At 44.3% G+C, this 12,807-nt stretch overlaps 1 protein-coding gene across 1 annotated transcript in view; it reads right to left on the reverse strand.

Moving 5' to 3' along the window:
- Positions 1–6,909, reverse strand: part of CPA2 (carboxypeptidase A2 (pancreatic)) — a 9,673-nt gene extending 2,764 nt beyond the window's left edge. Inside the window, 7 exon segments of the mRNA XM_009882985.1 lie at positions 9–70; positions 1,019–1,120; positions 1,290–1,391; positions 2,469–2,567; positions 3,361–3,495; positions 4,354–4,435; positions 6,845–6,909. Of these exon segments, the coding sequence (XP_009881287.1) occupies positions 9–70; positions 1,019–1,120; positions 1,290–1,391; positions 2,469–2,567; positions 3,361–3,495; positions 4,354–4,435; positions 6,845–6,909 (647 nt within the window).
- Positions 6,910–12,807: the final 5,898 nt, after the last annotated feature.

Here is a 12,807-nt window from a genome sequence, read left to right on the forward strand (position 1 = left end):
GCAGCAGTAAAATGTCCATTTTGTTCAGCAGAGAGGTGATGGACGGATCATTCCCATAGTCGGAGGCAATCTAAGCAGAGACAATACGGTACACTGTGGTTATCAGCATATGGGCACAAGTTGGAACATAGGAAGTTCCGTTCCAACACACGGAAAAACTTCTTTACAGTTCGGGTGACAGAGCACTGGCACAGGCTGCCCAGGGAGGTTGTGGAGTCCCCTTCTCTGGAGATTTTCAAAACCCGCCTGGATACAGTCCTGAGTAATGTGCTCTAGGCAATCCTGCTTTAGCAGGGGAGTTGGACTAGATGATCTCTAGAGGTCCCTTCCAACTCCGAAAATTCTGCGATTCTGTGATATTTCTGTCCTGCATGCTTATGCTCTAACAGCTAGGTACAGAGACAAGTCTGGCTTTCGGGGCAGGCAAACAAAAAACATTAATCATCTGCTGGCCATAACTGTTCCTCGTTAGACATGGAGCTTGGAGAGAGCAATGGATGTATTTTACTGTCCCTGTCCCAGAGAATGGGCCAAGGCTGGCACTGAGACTGAGACTGATTAGCCAGGTTGGGAATACACAACTGTACTGCACTTCTCTGGTAGTTTGGGCATTTGCAGCAGAACTTAAATGCTCATTTATATAGAGCTGGAAGCTTTTGCCCTGTTGTGGAAGGTATCCAATGACACGGCGTTCCTCTGTGTCTGCAGACCAAAGCAGCAAACTAGTCTTCAAAAAGTCCCTGATTATTTGTATAACTATCAACCATGCAGTCCTCAACAATTTCACCCGAGCTACTACATTTTGTCTACCTAAACTTCTCCCAGCTGCTCTAACAATACACAGCATTTTTCAATTCTTTGTCTGGGCAACTGCTGTGTTCTCTCTGGAGTCGGCTGTGCTTTAAGAGGGGTAAAGGAGAGGTAGCAGAGCTGGCTAAACACATACAGGTGTGCTATACTTTTAAATAGTCAGAGGCATTTCCAAGATAAAAGAAAAATCCATCACTGCTGAAGTGACCTTTTTAGCCATCCATATTGCACTCGCTTGAGTAACCCACTCTCGGGAATGGATACCGGCATCCAACCAGATTGCAGGACGGTTGCTTCCGCCAGTGCTGAACTGTCAAACAAAACAGAAAGTTTTAAAACTCTCACTTATGCCTTTTAGTCAAAAACATCCTGTATAGACTGGGATGCTTTGGACTGAATTGTGCTGTATGTATAATACATATGTATATTAGTATATGTATACACATATGTATGCACACATTCTGTGATATATGTCGTACCTTCAGCACATACAAAGGCCGCTTTTCATAGGATTCCCCAATCTGGATCTTGCTGACAATGTTGCTGTACTCAGATGCGAGATGATCCAGTTCTCCATAAATCTGAAATGAAAAGACACGGTGACATTTACATTACATTTATATATAGCACTGCCCAGAGCAATTGTAGGACCTGATGAAATCTACTTTTCTCTCCTTTTACCTTCATTACTATGACCTCTCCAAAGCCCCATCTCACCTTACATCAATGTAGTCAGCGCTTTTCCTAACATCACAAAGTAGAAGGAAGCGCTGCTACATCATCAAGATCTACTTATTTCAGGAATAAGTTCAAAACCCTCTTTAAGAACTTCTGGTAGTAAAAATACCTTACCCTCTGCTCTGCTTGATGGCCACTCGCTTCCTGTATTTCCCTATTTTGAGATTAATTTCTTTCTCAATCTCTTCTGAGGGTCAGGTGCAAGGTCCTGCACATGGTTTGGGGTAATCTCATGCACAAATACAGGCTGGGCAGAGAATGGATGGAGAGCAGCCCTGAGGAGAAGGACTTGGGGTGTTGGTTGATGAGAAGCTCAACATGAGCGTATAGCAGCTTTCCAGTATCTGAAGGGGGCCTACAAGAAAGCTGGAGAGGAACTTTTTACAAGGGCGTGTAGCAACAGGACGAGGGGGAATGGCTTCAAACTGCAAAAAGATAGATTTAGATTAGGTGTTAGGAAGAAAATTTTCCCTTTGAGGGTGGTGAGCCCCTGGCGCAGGTTGCCCAGAGAAGCTGTGGCTGCCCCATCCCTGGAGGTGTTCAAGGCCAGGCTGGACGGGGCTCTGCGCAACCTGGGCTGGTGGGAGGTGTCCCTGCCCATTGCAGGGGGGTTGGAACTTGATGATCTTCAAGGTCCCTTCCAACCTAAACCATTCAATGATTCAGAAGGAAGGGTTTTGCCAGAACTCTGCAGAAGAGTTTATGAAGAAGTATGATCAACACTTGTCTGTTCCAAAACTCTGTCAGGGAAAGCGCTGGCTCGTGGTGCTGGCTACAAAATTAATCCATTAAAAACAAAACCACATGCCAAAGGAAGCTGGAAAGACATTTTAGATCCTAATATAGGATGTTTAATTGAAGACAGCATGAAAAAAGGCCAGAAAAAAAGAATCCTCTTCCCCTAAAGCTGAGGTACTCACAGAATCTAAAGAGTGGTACATTCCATAGTTGAAGGTGCTGCTGCTGCGCTCCCTTTGTTCACTGTAGGCCATATCTTCCTTTTCTTTATCCAGAACAACCTAAAAGATGCCATTCAAATGTTGAGGAAAAGCTGCTTAATTTGCAAACCTCTGACCAAATGTTTATCTCAATTAACAAAAGGGTGGCACTGCACACTGGCTCCAGCCCCAGCCCCAAGCTTCCCACAGCCATGGAGCAAATATGTTTCTGCTGAAGGTACCTGTAGCGAAGTGGGCAAGAACAGCAGTGTTTAAATGGTTAGCATTAAGTTTTAAACACTCGTTAAGATGAACAAGAATAGCATTGGAAAGCTTGGGACAAAAAAAAAAAAAAAAAAAAAAGGGCAGTGTTTCTGCTGAGTTAACACTATTTTAGGTGCCATTTTGGGACTACTGTTCATGAAGAAATGTCAGATTAGTGCCCAAGGGCGTGATTTTTCTCTCACAGGGCGGTGTAAGGTTCTTCGGACTATGATCCAGAGCTGCCCTTAACACAGTTTACTGATTTATGAGTAACTTTAGTGTTGTGATTCCCAAATGTCTGAGGCCAAAAGACCACATGAGATTCCTCAGGGGTTATAAGAAAAGTCCCGTGGAGCCTATGAGTTTATTGATGTCACTATTCAACATGGCTTCAGATAGCATCTGCAGAGTGATCGCAGCTTCCCAGGGCAGCAGCGATCCACAGATCATCTTTGAGAAATTAATCCACAGAATACAAAACTAAGGGGAAGACTACATGGAAAGCAGAGTATAGAATGAGTCCATGAAATAATGAATGAGGCCAGACTGTGAATCACTATTTGTTTCTACAGGATTTAAAAGCTAATCACGCGCTGATGGCATTGCCTACCTGCAGGTCTTCAATCAGGATGGAGTACTGAATCCCATTGGACTCCAGGAAGGCTTTGACTGCTTGGACATTGTTAGCAGGGATTCGCACATCCACAGGGAGGGCAGCAGAGGAGGGATTTATCCAGAAATCAAGCTGAAAAGAGAAAGGAAAATGGATTTGGTCTAGGGAAAGTGTCCTGCAAACAGCTCTTCTAAAGCTTTAAAAATGCTGGTATCTCCCAAACTGAATGATCTCTGCAGTATTATGGCCGTCATGATTACAGCACGCTCCATTCTTTATCTCAGCCTCACCACAACCTTGTATCAGTTAATGTGAAAAGCTCATTAAAAAAAAACAAACACAGGAGGCTGAAGTCAGCATTTTCACTGACTTCAGAGCTTCAGTCATATAAGCAAGATGAAATTTTAGTCTTCTAAGATGATTTTACTGTTTTCCCTTTAACCAGAAATAGTTTAAAAAAAATCTCTGTATCACAGTATTAGCTAATATGAAACCCATTGTTTTTCTTTCTCCTTTGGTAGGGCTTTTCTAAATTCTAGTTTCTATACTATTCAAATCAATGTTTTTAAAGAAAGTGATAATAAAAATTCTCACCAATGGCAATAAGAACAGTAATAACCTAGAATTTTATAGTGTGTTTTCCTGTTTCAATACAGTGTAGACTCAAACTAATAAATTCCTCCCACAACGCTGGGAGATAAGTACAAAAAAAAGTGGCATCTCCACTTTAAAGACTAGCTTTATGATACTAAGATTAAGAGCAGCTCAATTCAAATATGACTAAACCCAGTAGGAAGAAAATATGAATGCAGGCACTCCTGAATACCAAGCTGGTGCTAGAACTTGCAGATCAAACACCAAATATTGAGACACTATTGCAGCAGCTGCCACAGTATGGTAAGAACCTTCCAAACACGATGCAAAGTCCTGCCCTGATAAGTCCTACCCCAGTCTGAAACGTTAAAAAATGCCTCTGTGGTAATAACATACCTCAAGGTGTTCCAGCGATTCCAAAAGCTGTAACTGCTTAACCTCCTCCTCATTTCTTGTCTTGATTCGGAGAACCTGGTGCCTGCAATAAATCGGTAAGTCTTCAGAAACAGTCTCAAAAAAGAGATGGGTTGAACTAGCCTGTTATCAAGATAATTAATTTGGTGGGTAGTTATTTGCATGCTACCAGCCGACAGGAACTTCTTTAATGTAGCTGACTTAGTGTCACCCAAGAGGGTGCAAACCTGCAGGGCCAGCCTGCTACACCTATACTAGATTAGTAACTAGTTAAATGGCGATTTTTAAGATCTCATCATAAACAAGACATCAAGCGAATGAATTTTTAATTGCTTACAAGGATCAGTCTTGCATCTATCAGTAATTTTTTGTCAACAACTTGAAAAAAAAAATTCTGGTTGAGTTTGCAAATGATCAAATGTTTGGGGAGCACTATACAACAAAGCAAACCAAACGTTAAATACAGGATTCATTTCACCTTTCTTCAGTCTATTCAAAGACAGTTGACAAACCTCCCTGTGTTGTCAGGAGCTGATACCGTCAGAGGGTGGCCTGCACCATTCCAGGTGGAATGAATCACCTTCTGGCAGTACCTCACTCCACAGGTTATAGACGTAAACTTAGCGATTAACTTAGACTGCGTTGTACAACATACAGTGATCACAATGTGTAGTCTACGTGGTTTTTAGATCACTAAAAACATATACCCCATTCAAATACACAATGTTCTAGGCTGTTTGGTAAAATAGGTACAAGCAAACAGTACCACAGGGAGAGGCTGATGAACCCAGGCTTGTTCAGGCTGTTTCAACTGCAGCCTACAATTTCTTGAAGGGCAGTTAAAAAAAACCCAACAAACTCTTCTCAGTAGGGGTAGATGATGATAACAAGGGGAAGCAGCTCCATGTCCTGCTCTGAGCAGGAGGGTGGACTAAAGACTTCTGGAGGTCCCTTCCACCCACAATGCTTATCTGAAATGACAAAAGGATGTGCAAATAACAACTGTATGCAACAGCTGTGGGACAGAAGATCCTATTCTGGAGAATGAAGGGGGATTCTGAAGGAAAACTGGAAGCTATAATGAATTAACGACTAGAAGTATAGCCTGGCATCAATGCCGTAGCCAAAAGCACCGACGTGCTCCTTAGCTGTATAGCCTGGGGATTACTGCAAGTGAGCCAGGCGTTAATACTGTGTTTGCAAATGGCATTTGGTGGTTAAAGCACTTGGTGTGTTTGTTTTCATTCTCTTCCCTAGGCATCTGCCTTTGGCTACTGTTGGAGACAGAATAAAAGTCCACAGAGTTCCGTATCCTGACCTGGCCCAGCTGCTCTGCTGGCACCCAGTGCAAGCAGTCCTAAAAAATGGAGATGACTCAGAGCAAATCGGCATGAGTAACTGCAGAATTAGAAAACACATCTTAAGACAGGGTAAACAAGGGACTTGGCATATGAGCTCAGTTATGTGTGCGTTTATTTACCAGTGTGGACTTAGCTGTTGAGAAGAGACACTCATTAACACCAGGTCCCTCAGTCTGGCCAGTTGAGGTATAAGATTCTTTTGATAGATCAAGTGAAATCAACACTGAAGGCACTTTATCACATTAATAACTTAGTATTGGATTCTGCAGCACCATAAGCTTTATTTCTGGATTGGATTCTTCTGTGAAGAGATGAGGCTCATTAACCACAGCTACTGGATGTGACAGAGGAATGAATTCACGAGAATCTGGTCTACATCATGCCAGAGCCCAGATTAAATGATCAAAATAGCCTCTCCGGGCTTTACAAATCCTAGAGTTTTAGTAAATTAGATATATTATTTCTTATTCTTAATCCTTACATCCTTATATACATATTTATTCACTGGAATCTAGTGCTCACTTACTATACCTCAGGAAGTATCTATTAGGTTCTTTATCCTCTTCTTACACAGTCAGTAAGACTATGAGGAAATACACCAGAAGGAGATTATTTTGCAATGCAACATACAGATCGTGGTTAGAAACAGGGATTCAAATTGCTTAGAAATGCTCTGAAGAGGATTAAACATTTAAAGAGAAATAAGAAACTTCAAAAACAAAGGGAAACTAGTGACCTTTCCGATCTGAAGCCAGGTTCTGGTCTTTCAGCTCTGCTTTGTGCCAGACCAGATCTGTCAAGCTGAACATCTGAACTTTGCAGTGAGGTTCAGCTGCAGATCAAGGCTCAAGACTGCTCCCTAGGTACAGTCAAAGCCTTGGGTGAACATAAATTTCGGAACCCAACTCTGCAGCTAGACCCTTCTCCTTGGAAAACTCAAATGAACTTAAAGAGAAGGGTTCCTTCAAATACTAGAACCAAAGCACAAGACAAGTCAGTCATAAAAAGCAAAGAATGTGCCCCAAGCAGATTTTGTAAAGTTAAGATCATGAAAAACAACAACTGGAAAATACGGCCTTAAATGAAAGGTCTTCCACAAAAGCATAACTCACCCGACAAAAGTTTCCACGCACAAGGAAGCCCCGAAGAGGGCACTGAAGATCAAAATCAGCTTCATGTTTGATGCGAAGTTCAAACTCAGCCTAGCAAAGGTGAATTTATACAGGACTTGTTAAGAAACCCTTTTTCAGATAATACATATCTGTATTCCATGTGAGTAAGTTCTCACATTTATCAGAGCTTTCAAGGCAACCAACAGATAGGAGGCTGACTTCAACTCAAAAAAAATATTTTCCACTGACACATTCAAACCTGTGAGGGAGGAGTTGTTTTCCAAGCTTTGCCCACAGAGCTCCTTGGTGTCCTTTTACACATTTTTCTAGGTAGAGGAAAATAATGTCAAACTGAATGTCATTCCAGGTCTCACTGGGGGCAAGGAGCTCTACCAGTCGGTTCTTGGTCATGGGTTTTCCTCTGATAGACTTCTAGTAGCCCACTCTTTGTTACAAAGAGGCAGTCAGCAGAAAGATCTCACTCCAACAGAAATGCTCAATTTGAGTCATTACTTTGAAGAAATAATCACTCTGGTGAAATAACTGGGTGAAATAATCACTCTGGTGGTAGCATGCAAGCTCTGGATCCTGCCTGCAACAAGTTCTCTAGACTAGGCCAAGGCCATGCTATAAATCCTCCCTTATATACAAGTTACACACTTCTAGATATAAGCCAGATAGTTTAAATATATTCTTTTATTGAAATTACTAGCATCCCCCCTAGTCTTCCGTTGGGATGGTTTCACACAGATCTAGCCAGCCAGTGCTTCAAGCAAAGTAAGGTTCCAGCAAGATCCACATGAGATCAAGTTGTATAGCAGGGGCAGAAAAAAGCCTTGGGTGAACAGGAACTTAAGACCTCAGTTGTGGAGCTGGACCCTTCTCCTTGGACAGGCTTGCTAGAAATCTCTGCTAACAAAGTATCCCTCTCAGGAAGAGGTGACACCGGTTTGAAGAAGTGCTGGAACAGCCACTGCCGGGTCTTCCCAGCTTCCCAATCCCCATAGGGCTGTTCCCTGATCCAGTAGCTCTGTGGGTCCCTTTGCTCTTGTGCTGGACTCTGTCTACATCTCACTTCACTGGGAATAGGCTCCATCTTGTTCACCTTCCATAAAGGTGCCCAGACATTTGAGTTATCATTATCTATGTTAAAGGAGTAATGGCGACCAGTGCTCTCCTGGCTGAGCTTTGGGAATGATCTCACTTGCCTTCGGTCGTGGGAACACCCAGCTGCAGTTGTCCCAGAATGACAGGTAGAGCTGAAGGGCTGTTGGACACACTTTTTGTTTGTCTCATTAAAAATGTTACAGAGGAAGAGCCAGGTGCTGGCCCTGCTGTAATACCTGCAGATGGGGTTCCTGGGAACTAACATGGGGACAGAAGGGAGATGGTTCAGCTGCTCTGCAATCAATCTCAGGACACCGAGGAAAGGAAGCCTCTGACCATCCCCACAGGATCTCACCTGTAACGCTTTCAACATTTGTCAGCACCTCCCTGAGGAGACTTCCCCAAGTCTCCACTCCCACCTGCACAGCTGGGACAGTGGCTTCTTGTCATGGGTTCACAGCAGACTCCAAGCAAGTCTTTTGTAAGGCCAGGCCTCATGTTTTGGGGAACAAAGGCAGCCTCAGGCAGGAATTCTGCCTGTTTTGACATAGAGGAATTAGTCATCCTGCAACTGTTGTAACTTGGGGGCATACTGTGGAGAACATACACTCTGCAAGGAGATAAGGTTTGTTCCTGCGAGTCCCCAGGTCTTTGACGTTTAACCTAACGCAGTCCTTGGGAAACAAGCAGATCTCCACTCCCCTCAATGTAAATCAGATAACACAAGTTTATCCTAAGAGACAGGAACCATCACGAGAACTTCCTGCTTCTAGCACTACAGTAATTTTGCCGGAAGTCAAATCCCACATGTAGCTTATGGCCTTCGACATTTCATAAAGAACCGAAAAACCGTCCACACCACCTCCTGTGGATACACTCTTCGAAAACAGGAAGGAGGGACTTAATAAAAGCAAGCTCTAATTTTGCCCTAAATTACTCATGCTACATCCTGCATGGATTTAAAGGCTGCCAAGAGATCCGCCAAACATGATGTCAGGGTCTAAAGTACACCAACAAGCTCCGAGTGCCCTGACCAGCCTCATCTGAAGCCTCCACCCATTGCATTTAAGGAGTTGCATTTAAGCCCCAAACCTTTGTACCCACTCCTAATCCCCACTAAAGGGGCTACAGAAGCCTGCAGCACTGTGACCTCCCGCTGCAGCCATAAGGTCTCGCAGGGTTTAGAGATCAGCCTTGAACCACAGGGTAACCTATGGGTGAAGTCCTGCACAGGCTGAAAATCAGCCTCTGTAGTGCTCAGAGCCCAAAACACCTGAGCAAATTAGGGAGTTGCAAGGGCAGGGGTGCACCGCCCAGCAAGCCAGAAGCCAAAGGTGACAGCAAGGCAGGTGGGGGTAGAGAGCTCACCACAAGCAGCACAGCCCCATGGGACCCAAACGAGAGGGGCAGAGCAGGTCTGGCGGCACTGACCAGGGACAGCCACAGTCCAGATCCTCAGGTAAGTCCGCAGTCACGCAGCAGATCCACAGCCAGGATGTCAAGAAGTACAAGCCCAAGTCCACCGTGCACCCACTGCAGCTCAAACAAGGACCAAAAAAAAAATGGCCTCAGCTTAAATGCAGCTCCCACGCCAAGGGGCGGAGGGTGTGTGGGTGAGAGCCCCGCACGAGCCCGCTCAGGAATTAGCACTCTCAGGGCCCAGGCAGACTAATGTGGGCAGGGTGGGACAAACCCTCTGCACAGTCCAAAGAGGATGTGGGATCATGCAGTGAATCACAAACACCCTGGTGACACGTTAAGAAGTGAAAGGTTAAATGAATCTCATCTAACCAAACTTTGTTTCATTGCTTAAAATTGCCTTAACAATATATGGATGGTTTGCCTCTGCTGCTGTTGACAGAGGGACAGACCTGCCCACTCCTGCCAACTAGAAAGGCCTCAAAAGTAATCAAATTTAGGTGGAGTCATGACTTTTCTGAAAATGGACCTTCTGTTGTTGCCCCCTATCTAAAAAAGGTTCTTGCAACCAAGACACAGCGTAGTAGTCTCTCCTATCACATGGGAAGGGTGAGAGAACCCATGGCTTGAGGTGCCCCTCGTCTCCCATCCTCACAAAATAAGTGTTCAGCAATTCGGACAGGTGAGGAGAGGGGAGGTGACCTATGCCGAAATGAGCTTTCCTTGTGCTCCTGGTGCCTCACTTGTCCCCTCTGCCCTTTCCGCATCCATTCTGCATCACGTCTTGCTCTCTCACAGGGTCCAAGGGATTTTCTAAACTGCTTTTTTTTTAATTCTATGCATAACTTACAAAACTCATATTTACCTTTTGAATTGCTCTCCCTTTCACCAGAAAATAATCTTTTCTCTTGGGCTTTCTGGAGGATCTGTTTCAGGGAAATAACATCATACACATGATGTTACTTAGAACAACGTATAATCATTAATTCCTTATATAATGCTAATTCTCACAGCGTGTGTGAGCTTGTGAGAGAGGCTTTGAGACACGAGGCTGACTGGCATTCACACAGCTACAGCACAGGGAGCAGTGCCAGCCCCTGCCCCAGGGAAACACGGGAGCCCTCACGCCTTCAGCATTTCTGCCGAGACTCTCAACAAGCCCATATTCCTCAGAAATCCCATACACGTTTCACCTTAGGATAGAAATGTGTCTTTTCTCACCTTCTCAAGATAGACCGGTAACACCGACGTGGCGAAGGGCTCCGTCTCCTGGATGATCAAAGTTAATTGGCTGTAACGCAATTCATTTTGGATTACTGGTGAGAGAACTATTATTTCTGTAAGTAATGGATTATTTCCACATCCTTCATCTGCCAGACACCTTGGGAATGCCCTGGATATAGAATGAGTAGGGATTTCAGTATGTGGCTCACCATTTGTAGACATGACTGACATCATTTTTGGAGTAGAAGCTTCATTTTGATCTCTCTGGAAAATCTGCAGCTATATGCCAGTGTCATAACAGAGGAGCTACTTATTTCCAACTCAAATCTCCTTAAATTAGGAAATCAAGACCTTCAAGTTTCCAGGGCTGTACCTAGATTTCAGGTGTCTGAGTCACACAGCAGTTTATACTGTACCACACATTCCATCGGATCATGCTGTAGCTTTGCATTTTAGGACAGCAAGCTCACGGATGAATTGCAACTGGTAATAACAAGAAGGGGATGGGAAGGTTATTGGCAGAGATACAATCAGTTGCCTATACCTGGAGATTAAAGACTGGTTCTAACAGTGACATCACCCCATGATGTGATTATAAATAATAACTTCCGAGGTTGTGAAAGCCTTTTAGGCAGGAAAGTTTTGTGTAAGGCCCACAATAACCTTCTGCTAAGGGCCAGCAGGTGTCAGCATAAAACACAGAATTAAATATTATGTTGAGCACAGCAGACAAGACAGATAATCAAAATGCCAGCGCAGGAGCAGGGCAGGATTTTCCCTTTGATCCCCTCAAAGCCTTCCTCATCATATTCCCTCTCATCTGGTTTCTGACTAGCGCCAGGGAGCAAAGGGTCGTTCTGCCAGTAATACCACTAAAGCGAGGAAAAAGGGTAACTCATGGGGCCTCAGTGCTGGATGTGGGGTGAGAATTACCACATTAGGAGTGGCCTCTTGGCAGCACATTGTCCAGCCAACCATCTCAGGAAGCCCAGAGACATCAGACATCAGCACCCAAGGAGCCACGGGGACGACAGCATCACAAAACGGCCCCTTTTCTAGTTGTTAAAGTGCTTCAGCTGCGATTTGGGGAAGGCTGGAGTGCCCTCAAGTCCTGTTGGTCCGTAACGTTTGGGGGATGTTGGGTGGGATTTCATCTCTCACTCGAGCTGTGTCAAAGCTGGAAATCGCACCAAAATGACTCTTCTTCCTCTGCACCTGAGGATGGGTGATTCACCCCATCCTCAAACAGCTGTTTGAGACTGGAAGGCCAAATTAGGCTTTTAACAGTCCTTCAATATTATCTCAATTTCATGCTTTTCTTGTTTTCATCCTCTTGCTTAGGAAATTAATCAAAGTCTAGAGATCTTTCAAACCAACTGAAATTGCCCATTGGTGTGGATCTACCAAACCAACTTCCACCCTGTTTAAATTTGTCTCCTCCCTTTCTCCAACTGTATTTTTATTACCATATGTTTCCCATAACCAGCTTTTTTATAGTAGAATAACACATTCCACCAGCCTTTACACTGGGACAACTTGGAAGTTATTGTATGTACCCAAATTGGAAGCAGAATGGGAAAAATTAAGAAACAGGTTGGATGCCCCAGATAATCAGAATATCCCAGATAATTTTTCTTTTGCAAAGCTGCTGCCCCCGTCTTTTATGAGCTGTTGCTGCCACCTCAGCTCAATATGCCTCCACTATCCAGCTCCTCTCAATTTGCTGCCTCACGATTCTTCCCATCTGCTGACGTACGCTCCTCACCAAAAAAGGACATATCACATGAAAATGTCAGTATATCACCACACAATGTTGCATGATTTACCATCCAGACTTCATGACACAAAGAGGTGACCCCAAAGCCACCACAACAATTTGGACCACGTTTACCTCAGGGAATACCTTCTGGATACACCGACTCACAAAACCCTCTTCATTTACAGTATTTCAGAGCAGGAATACGAAGTTACACCTGCACAGCGCGCAAACAGACCCAAAACCTCTTAGTTTTAACTGTTGACTTTGGCAAGGTGATTACGATGCATAATCAATTAATTTAGCTATAAAAATAAGTGAGAAAAACACGGCGATGTGTGGCCCTGCACCACGCAGCAGGGGACAGCGAGTGAGCCAGTCACCCCCTTTCTCCACCACCTCCGTCCACGGCGCGGCCCAACATGGCGGCCCACGGCTCCCGCCTCACGCGCCCCTT

Source organism: Charadrius vociferus, unplaced genomic scaffold (assembly GCF_000708025.1).
Source record: "Charadrius vociferus isolate BGI_N301 unplaced genomic scaffold, ASM70802v2 scaffold32, whole genome shotgun sequence".
Taxonomy (NCBI): Eukaryota; Metazoa; Chordata; class Aves; order Charadriiformes; family Charadriidae; genus Charadrius; species Charadrius vociferus.